Source organism: Sturnira hondurensis, unplaced genomic scaffold, assembly GCF_014824575.4.
Source record: "Sturnira hondurensis isolate 20B ecotype Veracruz unplaced genomic scaffold, ASM1482457v3 Scaffold0008196, whole genome shotgun sequence".
Classification (NCBI taxonomy): Eukaryota; Metazoa; Chordata; class Mammalia; order Chiroptera; family Phyllostomidae; genus Sturnira; species Sturnira hondurensis.
The window spans coordinates 16223202-16246764 of NW_028080827.1; the positions used below are offsets into that span (position 1 = coordinate 16223202).

General features: G+C 42.3%; 1 protein-coding gene across 1 annotated transcript in view; it reads left to right on the forward strand.

The window, feature by feature from the left end:
- The first annotated feature begins 434 nt into the window (after nt 1-434).
- The window catches only part of RAB8B (RAB8B, member RAS oncogene family), a 58089-nt gene continuing 34960 nt past the window's right edge, over nt 435-23563 (forward strand). Inside the window, exon 1 of the mRNA XM_037054065.1 lies at nt 435-647. Within this exon, the coding sequence (XP_036909960.1) occupies nt 524-647 (124 nt within the window). The 5' untranslated portion in view covers nt 435-523. The remainder of the gene's footprint in view (nt 648-23563) is intronic.

Below are 23563 nucleotides of genomic sequence, written 5' to 3' on the forward strand. Positions count from 1 at the left end.
AATCTACAGGCTGCGCCACACCAATGATTTGGAAAGAAAGCATCTCAGCTTTGGGTCCCGGCGGAAGACAGGCAGGAACCGCGGGACTCAGATTCCGAGGTCTTGTATTTGAAAGGCACCCGCACACAAAGAAATGGCGAAGTACCTTCGGCACGACACGCAGAGTTTGAAACTTGGCCTTCATTGCTAGCTGGGATGTAAACGCCTAGTCCACCTGGTCACCCCGTCCACAGAGGGATCTTTTATCTTCTGGAGCAGTCCAAACCGCCGGCGCCAGGCACGCCCGAAGTTCCTGGAAGAACTACAAATCCCATGAAGCCCCGGGGGCGCGGGGCGGTGATGACAAATCCCCCGCGGATTGGCCGTGTGGGGCGGGGCGCGCAGGCCTTCTCTAAGGGAAGGGGCGGGGTGAAGGCGGGGCTAACAGCAGCGGCTGGGCGGGCACGCCCCCCCGTCCCTGGCCCCCTCCCCTCCTCGCTCCGCTGCTGCTCTCGTTCCCCGGTCAGAGGGCCGGAGCGAGAAGATGGCGAAGACGTACGATTATCTGTTCAAGCTGCTGCTGATCGGCGACTCGGGGGTGGGCAAGACCTGCCTCCTTTTCCGCTTTTCCGAGGACGCCTTCAACACCACCTTCATCTCCACCATCGGTGAGGGAGGGGCCCCGGCCAGCGACTTGGAGTGAATAGGGGGCGGGTGCAAGGGGGCCTTAGGGGCCCCGGGGATGGGACCCCGGGGACGGCGGAACGGCCAGGGCAATGGGAGAGGGTAAAGGCGTGAAGGAGAGGGGCGGGCGGAGATGCGAGAGGGCAAAGGACGGGGAAGGGGAACCGGAGGAACAAGGACTAGGGGTGTTAGGGGAAATGAGAGGGTTGGGAGGTGACAGGGAAGGGTCTTAGAGGGACAAAGTGTGTGGCAGGGAAGAGCACAAGAAATCTCACGGTGAGAGAGAAAGGCACAGTGGGTGTAAAATGAATTAAAAGACAGGAAAAAAGGAAGGAAATGTGAAGGGGGAAATGAAAGGTTGGGGTAATGGGAGGGACGTGAAGTAGAGGAACAGAGGACACAAGGGACAAGAATGGTGAGAATACAGCAATGGGAAGGGAGTTCAGGGGAATAAGTCATCAGGAGGTGTGGGGCCAGGGGCATAAGAGGTCTTGACAGATGTCATAGTAGGGGGCAGAAGAAAACTGTAGGTAGGAGAGGAGTTCAGGGCACCAGAGGATACAATGAGGGTACTTGGTAGAGAAAGTAGAGGAAAGCTGGGTGTGATATAAAAACGGAAAAAGGAAGCAGGATATACAGTACCGAGGTTGAGCAGCGAAGACAGAGAAGGTGGCAAAAGGAGAGGAAATGGAAAGCAGTACTTTCTTCAGTAACAGGGAGCACTGTTACCATTTTCTCTTCTTCCCTTTTGAATCAAGTGCAGGAAAAAGAGAAAAAGTGACTAACTATAGGATGGTGTCTATGAAACAATAAATTGTTCTGTGAGTGTTACCGGTATTAAGAGAATTGGTGACTTGGGATGGTGTGGTCAGGAAAATATGACTCCTTAACCACCATCTCCTGCAAAGCAACACTTTTCAATTTTTAGAACTCTTGGGCTTGAATGTTTAATAACTTAGCTGAGGAGTCTGCCTGCCTCCCTGTATATGTTGCTTTAGTTTTAATTATTAGTTGCTCAATGAATCACAACATACAATACTTTTCCATTGATTCAGTGTTTCTGATCTTGGCTGGGAGCTGTCCTCCTCCTTTTGTACTGGAAGACTATGTAGGTAACAAATTCTCTCACTATAAACTAAAGACGAGATCAAAGCTGGTTTTACGCTGCCTATACAACATCATTTTCCTTGTTAAAGAGTGGCAGTTACTTAAGTACATTAAGAATCTTAGTTTTTGGTTGTCTGGGTGGTGTTTATAGCTGCTAAGAGTAGCTCACTTAAGAATCTTTCAAGTTGTTCTTATGCCCTATTTCACCATGAATTTTTTGGGATTATTGTAGGGAGCTAGTACAATGGTAATAAGTGTATTTGATTATTTGTATGTTTGAAGGATAATTTATCATTTTTTTATAAAAAGAATATTTGGTTGTAGGGTCGTTTTCAAGTCAAGTACTAGGAGATAATGGTTGGTTGGTTTGTTCTGGCCTCTTCCATATGGACCTAGTGGTCTGAAACCTCCCGGGTGTTTTGATGTCTAGGCTTAGGGAAGTTTGAGTTGCAAGTTCTTGGCAGGCAGTCTTGAGTGGGACTTTTTCTGAGGAAGCAGATTTTAAATGTCATGTCTCAAGTATATTCCTAAGAGATTTGGTTGGAGCTGTTACAGCAACTAAAGGGCGTTAATTTTGATGTTGGTACTAATTGCAAAACCCTGAGTAAGCCTTTTACGTTGTTTTTTTTTGTAGTTGTTGTTTGTTAGTTTATTTGCTTTAATTTATTGATTTTAGTGAGAGAGAGGAAGGGAGAGGAAGAGAAAGAACATCAGTTTGTAGTTCCACCCATTTGGGCATTCATGGATTGGCTCCTGTATATGCCCTGACCAGGGATGGAACCCGTAACCCTTTAGTGTTGGGACCACGCTCAAACCAACTGAGCTACGGGGCCAGAGCCTGTCCTCTGTTGTTGAATGCATGCAGCAGTCCAGTTGGTAAAGGACAACTTCTGACAGCCGGAGGGGTAGTCTTTTGTTTGTTCCATGTGCGACCCTCCCAGAAGCATTCTCCTGCTTTGAAAGTGAGGGAGTCCTACAGATGCGCTTTCTGTTAAGCTCCTTGGATGACCTTTGCTTGTTCATAATAGTTTTATTAGTTTTCCCCTTTTTGCCTTAATTTTTGTCCCACATTTCCCGTGGGGGGGACTACTTCCGTTTACAATAGTAGCTTTTAAGAATTACTTTTTTATTCTGAAGGATGAGAATCTTGCATGGATTTTGTTTTTTAATTGAAATTCAATGGAATTCAATTCAATTTAATTGAAATTGAAATTAATAGCGGAGGGTTGCAGCTATTAGGGCATGAAAAACAGTGTCCTGGAACTGTTTAGAACAGGTGGTAGACAGTTAAATGAGGTGACTCTCATGAATAATCTTAGTCTTTGCATTTTCTGTGGGGTGGATGTGGTAAAAAGAGGCTGTGAGCTGCGTCTTCAGCTGACATGAGGAAGGGGAAATCCTCCATGCCTCTTGTTCAGCCGCAGAGCCCCGACAGGAAGTGGTAGCACGCTGCCTCCGAACAGTAGAACAATTTATATACCTGAAACCTAATGCTTTGTAGTTGGAAGTAAGTTAGGAAAGTAAGGTGAGTGTTAGTACCATCCTAGTAAAAATTTCCACACACTTTCCACTGACTGCAGACATAGGCTTAGGGCATCCACATCTCTAGCCGCAACATCCCACTCTCTGCGCACCCCATCCCACCCCCACGGATCTGAAGTTGCTGAGGTTAGAGCTAGTGAGCCATCTCCTCCCAGTCTTGAGTTTTTGAAGTCCCTAAGTGTGTAAGTTCCTGGGTTATTATGACTGGGTTGTGACGAGGCCTGCGGCAGCATTGCTGACAGAACTTGATAAGGTCCACATCACAGAAGAGACCCGTTTCTTTCCACCTGGGGTTTGTGTGAGCGTGTGTGTGTTTTTGTAGATATGTGTGCTCGTGCCTGTTTCTTCTCAGGAGGGTGCATTTTAAGACTCAGTTTTGCTTTGTCAAACTTTCAGTAGTTTTCAAAAAGGCATCTTGCCATCTTTAGACACTTTTAATAGGGCTTCTTTAGTCATGAAAGGAAGGCGACCATTAGTTATTTTTGTTACAGATACAGTTGTCTCGCAGGTACTTTGTTCTTACTTTTCTAGGGTGCTGCTGTCTTCTCAGTTGTCCTGGCTCCCCTCATTTCCGTTTTGCCCTTTTCGGTGGTATTAATACTTGAGAACTGAAAAAAGTTTTTTTGATAGGTTCTCCAAACCCTTTACCTCGTCATAATTAATGTGTAATTAAATGTCTATAAAATGTAACCTTAAGACAACTAGGAAACAGCTGTACAGTGAGCTTTTATTATCTTTTCTATGGGATATGGGTGCCTTTTGGTACTGATACAAGGGCATGTTGACATCCCGGAATGGCCTGTACTGAATATGGTGCTGGTAGAAGAAAAAGAAAGCCAGGGCCTGTCCTCTAACAGGACAGTCTAAGCCTCCTCCCTTTGCTCTCTTTCCCCTGCTGTCCTCCCCACCCCCACCGTCTTCCTGTTAGGGTACTTCCTGAGTGGTTTCATTTTAGTGTAGTCATACTTTGACAGCAGAAAGAATCTTAAAGATTATCTACTTTATGCTCCGGCCCTAATTTTATAATTAAGAAAGCTTAGGTTAAGTAAGTTGATGTTGTCAAGATGAAACAAGTAAGTGTAGCAGAGCCCCCAGTGAACCCCAAATGAAAGTCTGTGTCACTTTTCACAATCAAGTTGCTGCTATTTCTGATCAGTATGACCATTTTCATAAACTTGTCACCACGTTTTCTAGAAAGGAATTAGATTTTGCACATAGGCTTTTATGTGGAGAAAGTGAAATGTCCTCGCTTTGATTAGCCAGTTCTGTTCAGGGAAATGGTAAATGCTCCTGCAGTGATTCAGAGTGCTATAGGAGTATGTGCAGGGGAAGCTCAGCATGTACTATAGCTGTCCTTTGCGCTTTCTGTGTCTACAGTTTCAGGTTAGGAGGTCAAAAGGCATCCCGTCATTAAAACTCCTTCGATGTGCAAAATAACTAATGAAATTATGTTATTAGTGCTGTGCTGGTTATTGTTGCAGCCTCGTTGCACCAATAGGTGTAAACACCAGAGCACTTTTAGGTGTTTTATTTGGTAACATTGCATTTTTTCCCCTTGGATTCACATTTCTCAAAATCAGGGGTTGACAAACTGTTGCCCATAGGCCACATGTGGCCTGCAGCCTGTTTTTCACAGTCACAGGCTAAGAATTGTTTTTACATATTTTAAGGAATATTAAAAAATCAACCAACAAAGAAGAATATGCAACAGAGACCATATGTGTCCCACAAAGCTTAAAAATATTTACCGTTTCTTTATAGAAGAGTTTGCCGACCCAGCTTAAAATTAAAAACTGTTTCTCGCTGGTAGCAATTCAAAGCTTTTTTTTTTTTTTACAAGACTTATTGATGGAAAAACAAACTTTGTCATGTTTACATTTTTATCCAAGATGATATCAACATTTGGCTGAGTGTAATCCAGATAGATACGTAGAGCAAGTTGATCTTAATTTTCGTAGTTGTTTTTGTTCATTTCATCTTTTCAAACAAAAATATGCACAGAACATTCATCTTCAAATTGAACATTTTGTACATAAAGCCTTATTTTAATCTCATTGTGTTCTTTCAAAGCTGTCAGTAGATTTCTAAGTGATAGCTTTAAAGTAATAACAGTACCTCAGAAAAGGTAAAATTTAATACCTGATAATAAAAGGTTAACCTCATGTCTTCAGTTCATGTTCTAGTAAATGAAAAAAGCTGCCCCAAAAATTAAGTAGGGGGTGGGGGAATGGAGTCTGGAATACAGACATCGGCATGTCTTAAGTGTAAGTGTACTTTAGTAAGGAGCTTGGCCAGCTGTTCTGTGTGGCAGCAAATCAGGGAAGAGATTCTCTTGGCAACAGCACCAAGATTGTTTGGATCCACGGAGAAGAGCTGGAGGGAAATGGGTTTGCATACTGTCTCGGAGGGAAATAAGTCTAGTCTTTGAAGACAAGGAAAAATTTCGCAGTTGGCTTTTGAATTGAATCTGATAACTGAAGCTGAGAGAACCGTGGAATCAGAAGCGGATGGATGACCAGGATGCTGCTGGCATGGCCTGGAGCTGGTTCTCCTTTGGGCCTGACTGTCTGCACACAGCCGTCCCGGGGACCAGCTCTCTTGTATGTGTCAGAAGTGCTACTTGGAAATATTTTGTAGGAAAGACATTTTCATAGCAGGATGAGAAGAACATTGGGGTGGGGCTGGGGCAGTAGATTTAGGTCGTTAGCATTAATATTGTGGAATAAACATAATGTGAAGCTTCTGACATGTAAGTAGCAGTGAAGTGGACTTGTGCGTGTTTGGTGTGAGGAAGGTAGCGTGATGCCTTGAGGAGAGCAGTTGGTCTGGGCCAGATCTGGGTTCTTGTCCTGGCATCTGCCTTTGCTAGTTTCCTGGCCATTTGTGAGTCAGGCCATTCCCAGGCCTTAGTTTTTCATCTATTATCGAGTGTAATAATATCGTACCAATTTTTCAGAATTGCTGTGAATGCCTTAGGGCAGAAATCAAGTCTTATTTATCCAAGGCCTGTATTAAATGACCACTCAGTTGGATGAATGAATGACTGCATAATGAATTGTGAAAGCACTGTGTAAGCTGTAAAGTATTGCTTTTGTTTTAGGTATTATCTTTCAGAGTATTATAGGTGACATCTGTGATAAGATTAAAAGCGCTGAATATGAACTCCTTTTACGAGAATGCTACTTGCCCCAGTGTAAAATGCTGTATGTCTTTCTATGATCGGTTTTAAAGGGATGTTTTAAAATATGCACCTTATTTCACTTATTTTTCAGACTCCATAATAAGCTGTTTAACACCATGCTTCCAAATCCCCACTAACATAAATACCGAAGAGAAAATGAGTGAAATCACTGCGTTTGCTTTTGAAGAGCCATTTCAGCTTCATCTCTGCCCATTAGATTCAAACAATGCAACAGATGCCTGTTAACAGTTTTGTGCCCAGTTTTAATTAGCAGATGGAGTCGTGTTTGTGTCTGTGTTCTGCCCAGCACTCATTTGAGTGACAGGGTAGTGAGTGGATTGGAACTTGGTGTTTGTGTTGAATAAAGCCAAATTCTATTTTTAAAATGATGAATATAAACCTTATTATATAGAACCATTTGCATATCTCACTGGAATAGCATACATAGTGTCTGGAGTAAAACTAGTGTTTGCAGTTGTGTTTTCTGCTCTTATTAAAGGAAAAAAATTACCATTTTTTAGCTTAAATGCAGGTTTTACTGTATCTCGAAACTATCAGGAAGTGGCTTTCTTTGAAGATCCATTTCAATATTTTGGCATAATACGTTAAGGAATATACAAAGGCTGGACAAAATAGGCTCTAGCATGAACGCCTACCGACAGATTGGTAGAGACCCCCTGGAACCCTGCGTCGTACAGAATTCTGAGGTCCTGTCTCAGCTCAGCAATCCCGAGGGCTGTCATGGACCCCTGGCGTCTGCCATAGCAGTGGAGGGAGGAGTGGACGGCAGCGTCATGCACATACACTGCCTGTTTTCTGAAGTGAGGAGGTAGCAATCCAATGCAGTCTGTCTAAATTTCAGTATTAGAAATATTATCGGTGAAGGATTATTGGATATATTGTATATGGAGATGTGTCCTTTTCTCGTTTTTCCTACTGAATGTAGGAAAGTCCCTCAATTTGTGTTTTGGAACTCTTCTTATTTTGACTTGAATTAATAAGAACCTTAAAGGAAGTAGATGCCTGATTGCAGAAGAAGAAATAAGCCTGCTTTTTGTTTTATTTTTTTGTTACTTGGTTACTCAGGACTTCCTTTGGGAAGCCGTATACAGTGGTGGAAACAGTTTGGAAAGTCTCCACAGTGGCCCTGTTACTTGGCTGTGATGAAGAATTTTGTTGCTCTCCTACCTGTAGCATTCAGCATCCGTTTAATTAGGCACTTTAGTATTTACCTGTTGCTGAACCTTTGGATACGAACTTTAATTCTTGGCTCCCAGGAGAAAACACGAAAGCCCTACATGTCCTTAGTGTTCATCAGGTTTGTTCTTGTGACCGCTGAGAGAGACTGGGCAGCAGTGCCGCTTGCATCCCCTGACAGCTCTGTAAAATTTCAGAGCACCTCGCAAAAGCTGGGTCAGGTTGGAATCTCTCCTCATCACGATGCACACCAACCGCAAAGCAGTTAAGCGACGTGTAGTGTTGCACAGCTTTCCGCTGGCAGAGCTTGGACTGGCGTGACTTCCCCCACGTCCCATTATAATTTTGCGTGTTTTGGCAAAGCACTTGGCAGTAACCATTTTAATAACTCATAGATACTGAAGTAGAAGGACAGTCTCTGAAATACGTGAAGAGGTTTTCCCGTGATACATAAGTGATATATTTAAGAGCTGAATTTTAAGAGTTTGTTTCTTGGGACACTAGGCAATATTTGTTCATCTGGGATAGGTATTGCAAAATATTCTAATGTCCTACACACTGACAAGAAAAGAAATACTGAGGTGTTCTTAACTAATTAAATTACAGTAGGGCGTAGAGTGAGAGAGAGAGCAGTTAGGCTGTGAATAGCTGGGGCCCAGCTAACCAGACTGTTCACATTCCTGTGTGTTGGAACTTTGAATTAACTTCCAGGTGGCTATTATCTAAAAGCGGGGATAGCAGGCGCCATCAAATCCCTGGAGCCTCCGCATCTTGTTTACACACAAACTTTACAGACTGTTGCCCAGGACCAATCCAAAGGAGCAAATACTTCTTCCTTACAGACTCTGCACCTATCCCAGCACTAGACCCTGTTCACCCTCTCCCACCCCCTTTACCTACAGCCAGTGATTGACATACATCTTTCTTCCCCCTGCTTTGTGGATGTGTAAAAGGCCGGCCAACTCCCAGGTGGCAGACGTGTTGTCTTTTTCACCTGGTGCTGCTGCCGTTGATTTTAGACTTCATGCCCCAGGACCTGGTCCTCCCACCCCTGCCCCCTCTTATTGGCAATCACCCAATAAACCCTTTCTTTTCAAAAGATTCTTAGCCATGGAAGTTAAAATTTTTAACTTCAAAAAATTTTTAACAACAAAAAATACACAAAATCCATGACAAAAAAAGGAGTTTATGTTGTGAGATGTCAGTGACTGATCCTACTGTAATTTGCTTTTGCTTATAAATTTGGATGGAGGAGCTGTTTATGGTTTCCAATAAAGAATACTTAACTTTTTTTCTTCTTGCGATCTCTGAATAAAATCTCGAGATGACGTAGGAAACAATTCTTTATTGAGAGTTAACTTCTATTTCTAGAATGACCCAGACCACCTTCTCATTTCACTCCTCTGTTAACACCTCACCCATACCAAGATGTGGGGACAGGAGGTTGGACTGGAACGAGAATAATGGAAGCAACATCCTACCCTCCTCCCTTATCTATTTCTTTGGCTACTTGTGTATTCACTTGCTTTTGTTAGCATTTGGAGTAAACTATTGGGTTTAGAAACTTCAGCCTAAATAGTTTGAGAATTAATAGTGATCTCTGACTGTATTACTCTCTTATTGTTTAGAACTAGCACATTAAGAAATGGTGCTTGTCTCAGTCACAGCTGACATACAATGGTGTCATACGGTGAGTGACACACAGGTAAGGGCGTCATCCACAGACAGTAATTTGAGTGAGTGCATTTCTTATTTTCTCAACTATTGTTTTGAAAATTTTCAGTTCTTATAGAAGCATGAAAAACTCATGAGACAATGGAAATAATTTTTTTTTACTTTCATAAAATTTCATTATAATTAAAACTTAAAACTTGCTTATATAGTATAGTTAGAGGTATGTCTCTGTCATGGCCCTTCAGACTTCAACTCTGATAAACACCATTCCATTTTAAATTTGTGTTGTGATCTCATTGTATGGTTCAGCACATTTTTTAATCAAATTATCTCTTTATTATTATGAAATAGAGTTCTTTGAAAAACAGTTGGTGAATGTTTCCAATCAGTCATGGCACAAGTTCCTCCCAAGGACATTAGTCTAGGCCTGTTTTCTCATCCTGCAGGCAAGTGCAGGCTTCGATGGTCTTCAGAGTTTCTTCTGGCCACAGCCGTCTGTGACTCTATGAAACCAAGCAGTATCTGTAAAGAACAAAGGGCCAGGTCTCTTTTGCAGTTGGCCACCGGTGTTTCGATGCCCTGCAGACGGGAGGAAGGAGCCTGCGTTAGTTCATTCAAGCCTGTGTCGATCTTGTCAGTTCGACTTCTGTCGTAATAAAGGAACGGCTCACTGTGTTCGAGCCCTGCCCTCCAAAATGCCTTGGTTTTGATAATAAGACCAAATTGCACCAGAATAACTACTTGAAAGTTGTAAAAATATTACTTCAAAGGAGATATATGTTTTCAAAGTATCTCATTTTATTCATATAAAATATGGCAAAGTAGGTGAAATATAATGTAAAATAATCAGAAGCCATTTGCTGCTTAGGAGTGCCGATGCTGAATTTCCGTTTGGCAGATGAGGGGCCCGAGGTTCAGAGGCATGGAGTCTGGTTAAGGTCCCACAGAGCCTGGCCTTGGGCTTTGGTTTTCTGAATTCAAGTGTCTCTTACACCTCATATACCTTCAGTTCTCCTGCTATGAAAAGACATTGATGGTATAGCATAAAATCTGGATATAGTTAGTCAACTACATCTGATGGGAGAAACGTCAGACCAACTAGGAGATGTGAGTCTGAGTACCGCTCCACCCTCCATGCACCATTTGCTTTGGCTGAGCCTTTAATCTTTTCGGGGCCTTTTCTTTTTCTTCTTCTTTTTTGGTCTTTGTTGTTTTAATCAGTAAAAAGCAGAAGTGGGGAGAGAGAGCTTCAGGGATTTGTTAGTCAACTAACAGTGGTTTGTTGGTAGGTTCACTAAATTCACAAACAGCGTTTTTAGTCGCCAAATTTTGAGAGCAGCAAGAGTAACAAGTATCCAGGCAGTTTTACTACAGTGATAAAAATGACCACAAATGAATAGATACTTGTTTTTATGTTATGAAAGCACAGAGGAGAGATAGAGGCAAACTTCTGGGAGGAAATGTCACCTAAACTAAAATCAGAACCCAAAGGAGTTGGCTGGTAAAATGGGAGAGCCTAAGGAGGGGTGACTCTTCCCTGCATCTGCCAGGCCCTACGGCCTCTGCAGGAACTCGGAGAAATCCTGTCTGACTAAAGCCTCAAGCAAATCGGGGCGCAAGGTGAAGTTGGTGGGTGATAGAGGGCAGATTGAGAAGGGATTTTAAACCCGTTTGGAGTCTGCACTTTTATCCTGAGCACACAGTCCCTGGGTGTTTTACGCCCAGAGACCAGTTAGGAGATGAGCAGACAGTTTCAGCTGCCCCTTCCCTTCACTGGGACCTGTACTGTTTACGGAGTATTTCCACTTACATCAGAATTTAAACTTCTCAGTATTCCTGTCCATGGACAGAGATCATTATCTCCATGTTCTAGGCAAGGAAGCTAAGGTTCTGGTCAACCAAGGAAGCAGGTAGAGGGGCTGGGACGCCAGCCTTGCACTTCAGTTCCGGACCACAGTGTGTTCGCAACAACCTGCACCTCCTAACAGGTCCTGGAGTTTTCCATGGGACTCAGTGCATTGGCACTTAGTGTGTGGTAGTGGTCATTTCCAGTGGTCTGTGAGAACTGTGTAAACTGACCGGCAAACCCTTGGGAAACGTGTTGAGTGCAAAGATGAGATCAAGCTCTTTGTGGACAGGACCCAGAAGAGCTATTGCAGACATGCATCACATTGCGCCTTGGCCCTGGGAGGTCAGTGGACTTGCGGTTTGGGGCTGTCTCCTGACCGCTAACCCTGTCCCATAGGAGCAATCAAATATACACACAGCAGCATGTGGGCAGGAGGGGACAGTGTTTAATTATGAGTCCAACTCTTTTTGTGTTAAGGAAACTAATTATGTCGGAAATCTCAGCGTTGCCGCTCCACGTGGTTCGTAGGATTGTTAAGTTTGTACGTTGTTGGCCTTAGATAGACTATAACATTACTAGGAAGAGCTACTATAATTGTGAGCTTCCTTCCTTTGACAGATTAGATTTAAACCTCCTGTTAGCCTGTCCTTTCCTTTTTTTTTTTTTTCCAGAGTGAAGCTGTCTCCACTCTGGGTTTTGTTTGGAAAGCCCTGGTTGGCAGAGTTTTCCTCAGAGTCACAGCGCATTGTAGATTAGCCTAACACCTGATTTGTTTGCTAACCCCATGTCTCCAGAATGGCGCAGTGAGCCAGAGAGCAGAAAGCAGCTAAATTTGATATAATAAAGTCCATCTGCTAAAATTCATGAACTTGCCTGAGAGGGGAGCCCCTAGGTCCCCACTTAGCCATGGATTCTTGATTAGTACAGTGGTCATTGGTTTCACTGAGCCCCTGAAGGCTCAGAAGCAAGGCTGAGGCCCTCCTAGAGGCAGGTCACCAGCATCCAAGAGGAAGAAATGGCAGTGTGGTACCCAGCGATAGCATTCATTGTATGACTTTGGGCAAGTCAGTAGTAAACTTTCTAGGCTTCCATTTCTTCATAAGCAAAAAGGAAGTATTGTGCTAGGTATACTCAGAAGTCCCTTCCCAAACACTGTTCCTCGATGATAACCTATGGACTCCCTGACAAAATAGAAAAAGTGGAAATGAGAACTCAGAATAACATTGTGTAAATAAAAGAACTTGGGCTTTTGAGACAAAGTCTCAAATTTGAATACTGATCCTGCTACTGGGTATTTGCGAGCCTTGGGCAAATTATTGAACCAATTTTTCTTACTGATGAAGGATAGTAACTCCCATGTTACATTTTTGTTTCATTTTATTTTTGAGAATGAAATGAATTATTGTTTGTGTACTGTCTTTGGCACATGGAAGACTCACACACACAAAAAAGGCATTTGTGTGTGAACATGTGTGAGTGAAGGTCCTGGGCCTTCACTGTTAGAACACTTGCTCTAAATGGTAAGAGCTAAACTAACCTTTACTGCGTTCTTTCTGTATACCAGGTGCAGCTCTAGGCCTTTCGCATGAATTACCACTTTTTTATGGACTGTTTAACTCTCACAGCAACCTCTTAGGTGCATTCCATTGTTCTTTCCATTTTCCAGATGAGATAATTGAGGCACAGAATGGTTGAATAACTTCTCAAGGTCACACAGCTAATAAGTAGTGGAACCAACTTAGATTTGAATCCAGGCAGTTTGGTTTCAGAGTATGTGTTATTAACCACTGTGCCTTTTGTCCCAAGAGAGTTAGAAATATTTAAACAAACCAACAAAAAGATGGGTCATCTTTAAGAAAGCCATGTGCTGCAAGTTCAGCAATGGCACCACTCCTTACCAGCGGGGTGATGTCACCAATTCTTTTAACCTCCTTGGTCCCAATGCCCTCGTCTGCAGAGGACTGTTGCACGGCGGCTTAGTAGTCCTGTAATGAAGCATTTAGCACAGGGCCTACCCCACAGTAGGGCTCAGTGACATTTTGGTTACCTAATGGGATGTGCTTCAGTTTTCTTGAAAATGAGTTCTTAAAGTTTAGGACCACATAATGCATTTTACAAAGCTAGAGAGAAATATTTGTCTTTAAACTCATTCCCAGAGTGAAGGTGGTTGTCTCTGGCATCCTCTGGCATAAGGAGGTGTCCCAGAGCAGCAGTCCTTGACCTTGGGCCCAGAAGGTCAGTGTGATGTAAGAAGCAAGTTCTTTTTACACAGCCTTCCAGCTGCTGCAAACTCTGAGGGCATTTTGAATTCATCCTTTGGGTGAAAATAAAAACAAAAACCAAGTCAGTGTAGAATGCCCTGTTTACAAAGGACAAAGGTTTCAATGAAAATATCCTCTGTTAGGGCCCTGAATTTTAAGTGCAGTGAGTTTCCAAATGAAGTCTTCTGAATCTTAATGAGTTTGTTTGCATACATGAATTTGAACAATACATTAAATCTCGAAATACGTAGCCTATTTTAATGGAGTAAATTGCCCAACTTGAAAGTTAGTTAATAGGCTTCTCCTTACCTAATAGTCAAGATGACGATACTTTAATCTCAAGAAGTCATTCACATTTTTATAATATCGATACATGCTATAGATTTCTTTTCAGTCATTAAACTACCTCATCAAGAAAATTAGTGAAACAAATGTGTCGTAATAAACATAAAGCACGATTCCCCCTTTAACACTTTCCTTCTCGTGCTGTCTAGTGCGTGACGATGACTAAAATGTGTGGTGGTGGGGATCTGCAGTTGGGTTTGGTTTTCTACCCTACTTGCTTTGAACCAGAAATGTGAGTTGAGATGCTTTTCACAGTTTAAAAGATCTTTTTAAACATTAAAAAAAAACGCCATAAAAAGAGGTGACAGGGGTGAGATCATGAAGGGCCTCAAAGATCAGTGCAAGGAAGTTAGATTTTATTCTGACCACAGCCGAAAGGACATATGCAGGGGTTTGTGCAGGGAAGTACGCATTTGATCTATACACTAAAAAGCTACCGTGGTTTTGAGAGAGTTAATTTGGAGGTTGAATGGTGCTGCAAAACCATGCCATGGAACTCTGGTCCAGTCCATTCCCTAAAATGACGTTGCATCCAGAGAAGTGTCTTGTTAAAAATGTTCATGTGGCTGGAGTCTTGCCTTTTAATGAAGCATAAAGATTGTGGTGGTGGGTTCAGTTAATGCACCAAGCATTGCCGTGTGCCAAAATGATGGTAAGGGCAGAGGCTTTCGGGCCATCACGTCTGATTGCGAACTTCTGGAGAACAGGAACTTGCTTCTTCAGAGCTCCTTTATCTGTTGCGCAGGCACACTCTACCTGTTTGTGGGATAAGTGAACCCACACCATGTATTTTCTTCTTAGGAATGGATTTTGGGCTCCTGCAATAGTGGTATCTCATCCATTAGCACATACATAAGCTTCAAAGGATGTATAATTATCACCTGTTATTGCTTCTGGTCTTTTTCTAGATGTGAGAACGATAGAAACAACCTGTTTCGCTTTCACCCAGAGTATTTATAATAACAAATGGCTGTTAACTTCATTTATGCCCAGGCATAAATGCCCACTTTCTGGGGCATGGAAGGCCCTCAGCAATAGCTCGTTGAATGGACACTTGACGGCTAACGGTACTGTCCACAAGTCCAGCTGTTCATATCGTACTCAGATCACAGCAAGTGACTCCCCTCTGCATCTGTTTTCCACAAAAGACTGCGTGACTCCCTACCAAGAGTTTCCTCAACTTTCTTACTGTCTCTAATTTCTGGGTATTTTCACCTTCTCTCATTTCCTTTCCCCTTCTCCCCAGGGAGCTAGGCTGACCTGTTGGTTGATGTTCTTGATTTAACTAATACCTGCCCGTTGTCCTGGGACCCAGCTCTGGCAGTGCTCCCCTCCTATCTTACATCTTCTGTCTTCTCTTTCTCTTGCCCTTTCTACTGTTCTTTCAGTCCTGTTGAAACTGTCCCCATTCGACTAAGGGGACAGAATCTTTTAAATTCACTGCTTCCTCAAGTCACTCCCGTCTCCTGTCTCTCCATCTCCTGTCCTTTGTGTTTAATTTTTTATTATATTTTTATTGATTATGCTATTACAGTTGTCCCAATTTTTCCCCCTTTACCCCCTCTCTGCCTGGTACTCCTCTTCCCTCCAGCAATGCCCCTATCCCGTAGTTTGTGTCCATGGGTTGTACATATATATTCTTTAGCTTCTCCATTTTTATACTGTTCTTAACTTCCCCCAATCTATTTTGCACCAACCAATTATGCCTCTTATTCCCTGCATCATTTCCTCATCCTCTCCTTTCCCCCTCCAGGCTGATAGCCCTCCAAATGATCTCCATATCTATGATTCTGTTCCTGTTCTGATTGTTTGCTTAGGTTGTTTTTTTAGTTTTTTTGTGGGTCTTTTTAGAGTCAGTTGTTGATAGTTGTTAGTTTGTTGCCTTTTTAATGTTCATGGTTTTGATCTTCTTTTTCTTAAATAAGCCCCTTTAATATTTCCTATAATAATGCCTTGGTGATGATGAACTCTTTTAGCCGGGAAGCACTTTATCTGCCCTTCCATTCTAAATGACAGCTTTGCTGGATAGAGTAATCTAGGTTGTTGGTCCTTGCTTTTCATCACTTTGAATACTTCTTGCCCGTCCATTCTTGTCTGCAAAGTTTCTTTTGATAAATTAGCTGATAGTCTTATGGGAACTCCTTTGTAGGTAACTCTCTTCTTTTCTCTTGCTCCTTTTAAGATTCGCTTTATCTTTAATCTTTGGCACTTTAATTATGACGTGTCTTGGTGTGGCCCTCTTTGTGCCCATCTGTTTCAGACTCTCTGCTTCCTGCACTTATATGTCTATTTTCTTCACCAAATTAGGAAAGTTTTCTTTCATTGTTTTTTCGACTATGTTTTCAATTTCTTGCTCTTGCTCTTCTCCTTCTGGCACCCCTATGATTCAGATGTTGGCATGTTTGAAGATGTCCCAGAGAATCCTAAGCCTATCTCATTTTAAAAAAATTATTGTTTCTCCTTTTTGTTCTGGTTGAACGTTTACCTCTTCCTTATGTTCTAAATCGTTGGTTTGAATCCCAGCTTCTTTCCCTTCTCTGTTGGTTTCCTGTGGCTTATTCTTTATTTCACATAGAATAATCTTCATTTCTTCCTTTATTTTTTTGCCGTATTCAGGGAGTTCTCTGAGCATCCTGATAACCAGTGTTTTGAAGTCTGCATCTGATAGGTTGCACTTGTTATATCTCCGTTTCACTTAGTTCTTTTTCTGGGATTTTGATCTGTTCTTTCATTTGGCCTGCATTTCTTTGTCTCCTCAATTTGGCAGCCTCTCTGTGTTTGTTTCTGTGTATTAAATGGAGTTGCTTTGACTCCCTGTCTTAGTAGTGTGACCTATTGTCAAAAAGGCACCTGTGAATTGTGTGAGGCAGAGCCTTGTAATCGCCAGGGTGGGGCAACCCACTTGCTTTGTTGCTTTATGTAGAAGAGGGGCTTGGCAAGGGGACTGTGCCACTGGCTGGCTTCTGGAGGTTTGCCTGTTACTCACCCCATTTCCAGTCACTTTAGTCACTCCCTGTATGTGACTGATGCCCTTCTAGCTGTTGCTTGGGTGTTGAATCCCACAGTAGGTGGATTTGCATACATTTTGCAGGCCCTTTAAGTGGAGTTTCTTGAAAATTCAGCAGTTTCTTCCACTGCCCCAAGCCCCACTGGTTTTTACACTAGAAGTTATGGGGATTTATCTCCCTGGTGCTGGAACCCTGGGCTGTGCAGTCTGGTCGGGGGCTGGGATCATTCACTCCAATGTACCCCTCCCAGTTTTTATACAGCACATGTGAATGTGGGACTGCCCCTGCCTTTTCCACCCCATCACGTCTCTGTACCACACTGCGCCTCTCCACCCGTTCCACCCATCTGGATGAACCTGGCTACTTTAAATCCTTGGTTGTCAGACTTCCGTAAAGTTTGATTTTCTGACAGTTCTGGGTGTTACTTGTTTTGAGATTTAGTTGTGATTGTTTGAGGAGGTGAAACATGTCTCCTTACACCTCCATCTTGACAGGAAGTCCTGAGATGTGTCTTTATGTTACCATGTCAGAGTCTTCTCCTTGCCCTTCCCCCATCAGAAGATGCTTTCTCTTTCCTCAGTGGCACTTTGAGCCCTGCAGTTCTTTGGACTTGCACATAGCAATTTTTATGATGTTTCTGCATTAAAAGTAGAACTGTCTTCTTTTTTCTCCACCTACCCTACTCCCCACTTCCATGATAACTTCTTTTAGGACAAAGGCTTGTTTTATTTTTTGGTTCTTTGTATTGCCAAACAGTGTATTTGGTGCTCAAAAAAAATGTCATTGAACTGAAATTTCAGAGTGATATGGATGAAATAATTTAGTTAAATAAAACTGTCACCTTTGGGGGCAGCTTAGAATTTTTTTTGGATGATTCTGAAATTAGATTTATAATTGTTTACTAAAACATGTTAAGAATGATTGTTCAGCCCTGGCTGTGGTGCTCAGTTGTTGGAGCATCGACCTGTGCACCAAAAAGGTTGCAGGTTTGATCCCCAGTCAGGGCACGTAAAGGAGGCAATGAACTGGTGTTTCTAGCTTATGTCGGTGTTTCTCTCTCACACACTCCCTCCTTTTCTCCCCCACCCCAGGCTCTTCCTCTCTCTAAAATTAATAAAATGTGTCCTCAGATGAGGATGGAAAGGAGAAGGATTTCCCACTAATCTTTTGAAGGTAAAATAATCTCAGACTGTATCTCTAGATATCTCAATACTGGATTTAGGTAGGCTGTGGTTGAGGTGGTTAAATTGAGAAATTACACATTTCATTTGACATTCTCCTGTGAAACCTGTGTTGAAAAGTGATTTCATTTTGACAGAGGACATCCTGAAAATCTTTCCCCCAGATGAGAGGCTATAATTTCTTTGCCTCTGACTTTCTCTTGAGCTGTGGGCACCCTGTGCACGTTAGCCTGATCTAGATGATGAGGCCTTCTCGGTGTCTAAGAGGAGGCCATGTTTGAGCTATGTACAGACCTGCCACTTTTGTTCTTCAAAAAAAGAAAAAGTTTTTCCTAGCTGCTTTGTCTAGCTCTACCCTCCCCCCCCAAATCTTTTGTTCCTGAGTTTGAATCGTGCAAAAGGAAACCTGCAAGGGAGATAGATAGGTGGTACCCAGCAAGGCCTCCTCGTATAAACTGTCCTGCAGTGCAAAGCACCTCTTCCTTTGGGTTTCAGACCTTTTGTGGTAAAGTCACTTTTCAGCTTTTTCCACTGAAGCCCTGCAGTCATTGTGGACTTGTGAAAAGGGCAGCGTTTCTGGCATGGAAGGCCCTGAGTGGAGAAGGCAGCGTTTGCCACTACCTCATCTGTCTTGTCTTTTCTACTGAAAGAGGAGCGGGGAGGGTGCTGAGTAGTGACCGCAGTGGTGGCAGTTGCAGCTGTGACCAATCTTGGCCTTCGTAACTGTAGGCTTGTTTTGGGTTATGAGGAACTGGTATTTAAATAAGAGATGAGAAATTACATTGTCTATTGAAGAGAATGAAAGCTTAACATCATATAGGCATTTTCTAGCAGCATGCTAACAGTACTACGTGGTATGGTTTTAATTAATTAGCCTTGAAGAACCAGGCTTCAACTCAACCTAAGGAAAGTTCTTTTGCCAAAAGCTACCACTACACAGTGACCTACTGGAGCCTTTGCAATATCAAAAGATAAAAGCAGGAAAAGAGTTTGGGGGAGGATGCTGAGGTTTTGGGGGATGTATGTTTTATCTGCAAAAGTGCAAATAAAAGTGAATGATTAACTTTGCTTTCATTGGCTCAAGTGTTTTGCATTAAAATCTCTTTTGGCTTCTTTGGCCTAACTTTTTTGACAGGGGAACAAATAGTAGAATATCATTGTAGATCAGAAGTATAGAAATTATTGAAATTATGGGGAAATATTTCACAGATGTTCCTGAAAGTACAGCCAAGTTGAGTGAATTCTTGCCCCTTTACGTGTTGGGAGGTTTGGAGATTATCTCACTTAGTGGGGTATTGTAACAGTGCTCCGTTCCAGGCTGTATACACTCATTGCTTCTCTCACTGACAGGCTTATTTAACCCTATTTTATCTTAACTATGATGGCCATTTGAACAGGAAAGAATATGTAAGACTTTAGAGAAAGCTCTGGTTTTAAATTTTCTTTATAAAGCTTCTTTGTACTATAATGAGCAAGAAATGCTTCCTTTACATATATATCTTGTTAAAAGTAAAAATGAGTGTGGTAGATTTCAAAATCTCCAGTTAAATCCAGTTATGGTCCTGGTGGATTTTTGCCCACCAGCACGCTGTCCTTAGCATTGCCATATCTTTACTGACCAATACAGCTTATGTACATGGGATCTGAAGGTGAAACGCCCCTGGTTGATTAGTGGATCAATATCATTCCCAGCCCTGTCTTCCTAGCACAGTGAGTGCACTGTGGTCCTGCCTTCTGAGTTGGTGGAGAAGCACCCTTGCAGCATAACAACAGAGCATGCTGAGCTAGCTCACAGCAAAAACAAACAGCCACAAAAACTTGACATCCAGGTTGTCATTGCAAATGGTCACCGTGTTTATCACTTTTAAACATCTGGGGCTGTGAGATAAAGTTTTTAAAGGAGGGATTTTACCAGCACATTTTCTGTTTCAGTCCACACTCAGCTGTGACTCATTTATTCTGGTCTAACCCCATTTTGTTTGGAAAGTTTTGTACTAGAAAATGTCACTTTCAACTAGGGGAGGGGAAATTCTGACCAAGGATCAGAAGAGTCAAGGTACTGTAGTGACAATTTGGCATCACTTTTAACTAAAAAAAAAAATAGAGAATCCTTACAAAGAAAAGTGTTATAAGTACAAAGTGATTGTCATAAATACAAATAGGGAGAGAAAATGTCCTCTGAACTTCACTGTCAGAAGGAAGGGGGGGATCAGGGAAATTATTATAAAATTTGTGTACGTCTTGGGGGGATAGCCTCTGGACTTCCCCGCATGTTCCCCTTTTCACTAGGACAGTTTTAGTGAATTGCCTCACGATTGCTGTATGAAGAGAAAGACGCTGGAACTCTTAAGCTTGATCTTGAAAGGCTCATCTTCATATATAATCAGCTGCAGATGTCTGCATGTGATTATATATTCCCATAGTGAGGGCATGATAACTGCAAATGAGAATCATGATATAATTTTGCCTTGCTTGCTTGCACATTTTCAGAATATAATTAAAAGCACATGTCACTGCCAGTAGTTAACTGTGAGGTTTGTGTTAGGTTTTTGTAAGACTTTGGCAAGAACTAAAGCATGTTTTAGTGTCTTAAGTCTTCCCTCTCCCCTCCCTCCTTCCCTCCTTCTTTCCCTCTCTTCTTTTTCTTTCCCTCCTACCCTTTGGAATCAAGAGGTTCTGACTAATGTCTTTTCAAAACTAGGGACAATTTCAAACTATACATAGATTAATTTTCATTTTTCTGCTTCCTAGGAAGCTGGTACCTGATATCATAACCAAGTTCTACATCATTGCTTTATGGTTCAAATAAAGTCTGACGAGACTAAATGTCTTCTGGGCACTATTTCACCAAAACAAGTAGATATATATGGAGGTGGGGTGTGGGGAGGGAGACAGAGGTTAGGTTAGTGGAACAGTCATAATTTGACTTCAGTCAGTGGGTGGGTGCTTAGTAAGTCATGGTTTTCCAGATAGTGCCAGGCGCCCAGACAAGCCACTGTAGTGCCTAAAGGATAACTTGGTCATTTACTCACTCTGCTTATGCTTAAGACTGTAATGTGTGCCTCTTTTAAATTCAGTAGCCTGTGCTTTTATGACTGCAGACAATGCAGCATTCATTTTAAAAATAATGATAAAAGCTTAAGTGGTTAATTTAAGTTGTAATGTGATGCTAAAAAAAAAACAATTTTCCTCTGGTTAAGGGGAATTTTTACATGAGTTCTTTCCAACTGCTTTTGTTTATGAGTATGGAAATTTAAAATGGGTAAATTCTGCCTTGCAAATAGTTTTCTCCATCTCCCACTTATTCCTATGTTATATCTGCTCTCAAGAACAAATAAAAGTGCCTTTATTCTCTCCACCAGTTTTGTAAAATATAGAAATTTTCAGTGCTTAAAAATTCTAATTGGTCATTCTTTTCAAGGTATTACAGTGTGGGAGGTAAAGGGTCTGTCTAATGCGGTTATTCAAGAGCTTAATTTTGGTTAAAAACCAGTTCTGAAGTGGTGTTGAATTCCTTGGAAATGGGCGTGCTGCTCAGTTTCAAACAGTGTACAAAGCTCGGCCCTCTGACAGTGGATGTGACTAGGCGGATCGCTGGCCTTCAACTTCAGCAGCNTAATTGGTCATTCTTTTCAAGGTATTACAGTGTGGGAGGTAAAGGGTCTGTCTAATGCGGTTATTCAAGAGCTTAATTTTGGTTAAAAACCAGTTCTGAAGTGGTGTTGAATTCCTTGGAAATGGGCGTGCCGCTCAGTTTCAAACAGTGTACAAAGCTCGGCCCTCTGACAGTGGATGTGACTAGGCGGATCGCTGGCCTTCAACTTCAGCAGCAGCTCATTTCTCCTTCCTTGTGTATCCCTTGAGATGTGAGTTTCTGCTTTGGGGAGCTCACGATTCTGTTTTTTCCTCCTAACTTAAAAACTGCATATAGTGGGGGTTTTATTTTTCAGAAAAGAGAAAAATATTTTTAATGAAATGCATATATAGTATTTATATATTTTTTCTTGTTTATCGAGTTCTTTAACATTGATAGGGTACCCTGAGCTCTTATGTCCTCTCATACCTTCCACCTCATTACCATTGAGTCAAGTGTCTGCAGTGGAACAGGAACCTAGGCCCCTTCCCCATTCCTGACACAGCAGATACCTTCTGTTGCTGTTTGTGGCCACATGCTGTGTTTGCCCCAGAGCACCAGCTGGGACCCAGAGAATCTCGAGTTGAAAACGGATGTCCGCTTAATTCAGTCCCAGGGCCCTTCCTCTCTTACCACCCTCCCTCACCCAGTCTGCGATTTGGACTCTAGCCTTCCTCTGGAGCTCAGCTTCCTCTTGTGTAAAACAGGGGCATAGCCTCCTTGCAGGCAGGTAGTGAGACTAGTGATAAGGTATATACATTAAGTACCTAACACAGTGCTTGGAACTAAATGCGTGCCTGAGAGGCACAGGTGGTAGCTGTTTTTAGTAATGATAGCCTGTCCCAATATGGCTGTCGGCATTGTTTTCTGCTGAGGGGGAGAAGGGGTCTCAGGAGAGTATCTTGAGGAATATCTTTTGATTCCATTCTATAGGGTTATCTAGCCTGATGCTCATTTTGTTTGGCTACATTTTGTTCTTTGGTACAATTTGTGCTGTAGCCATTCTGGATTGATTAAAACTAGAGTCCTTGACTATGCAGGCAATAATTTTCTCATGAAAAGGGTGTGGTCCCATGCATTTGAAATAAGGTCAGTTATCAAACCATGTTGATTCTTTTGCTCTTTTGCGATGGGCTTTTTTCTCTTTTGCTTCGTGGCCTTAGGCGATGGATCAAAACACCTCAAGTGATAGAGAAAGCAGAACCTCTGGCAATGCCACGCTAAAAAAATTGGGCATGTTGCCCAGGCAGTATTTCCATTATTGGAATTCTCCATTGTCTCCTCTAAGTCTTAGCCCCCCTGCTGCTTTCTGTTACTTTACCCACAAAACACACACACATGTACACACACATGTAGACATTGATGTGAGAAACATTGACCAGCTGCTTCCCAGATGCATGCTGACCGGGCATCAAACCTACAACCTAGGTATGTGCCCCGACCAGGAACTGCGTCTGCAGCCTGTGGTGTGGGGTGAGCCCCAGTCAGCTGAGCCACCAGCCAGGGCTGCAGTTGTCATTTTTTTCTCTGGTTCTCTCTCACTAAAAAGGGAAGGCAGAGCAGCCTTTCCTTATCAGCAATGGATTTTTTTAAAAAAGAAGGAAAGAAACTGCATGTGACCTTTGGTTGACTTCCAGAATGTTCTTCAGGCCAGTATTTTTCAGTGTGGGTTGCAATCCCATTGGGTAATGAAGTCAATTTGGTGTATCCAGACCAACTTTTAATTATTTTTTTAATGGAGGGAAAGAGAATAGACCAGAATGTTAAGAGAATGGAAAAGAAAACAGTCATATGTACAAGAGTAACAAGGAGTTAAGGTCAAGTGCTCTTTTTGAAGCTTTTGTTTCAGTTATTTAAGTATGTACATATGTGTAATATGCTGTAAAAAGTATTTCTTAAATGTGGATCAAAAAAAGTTAGA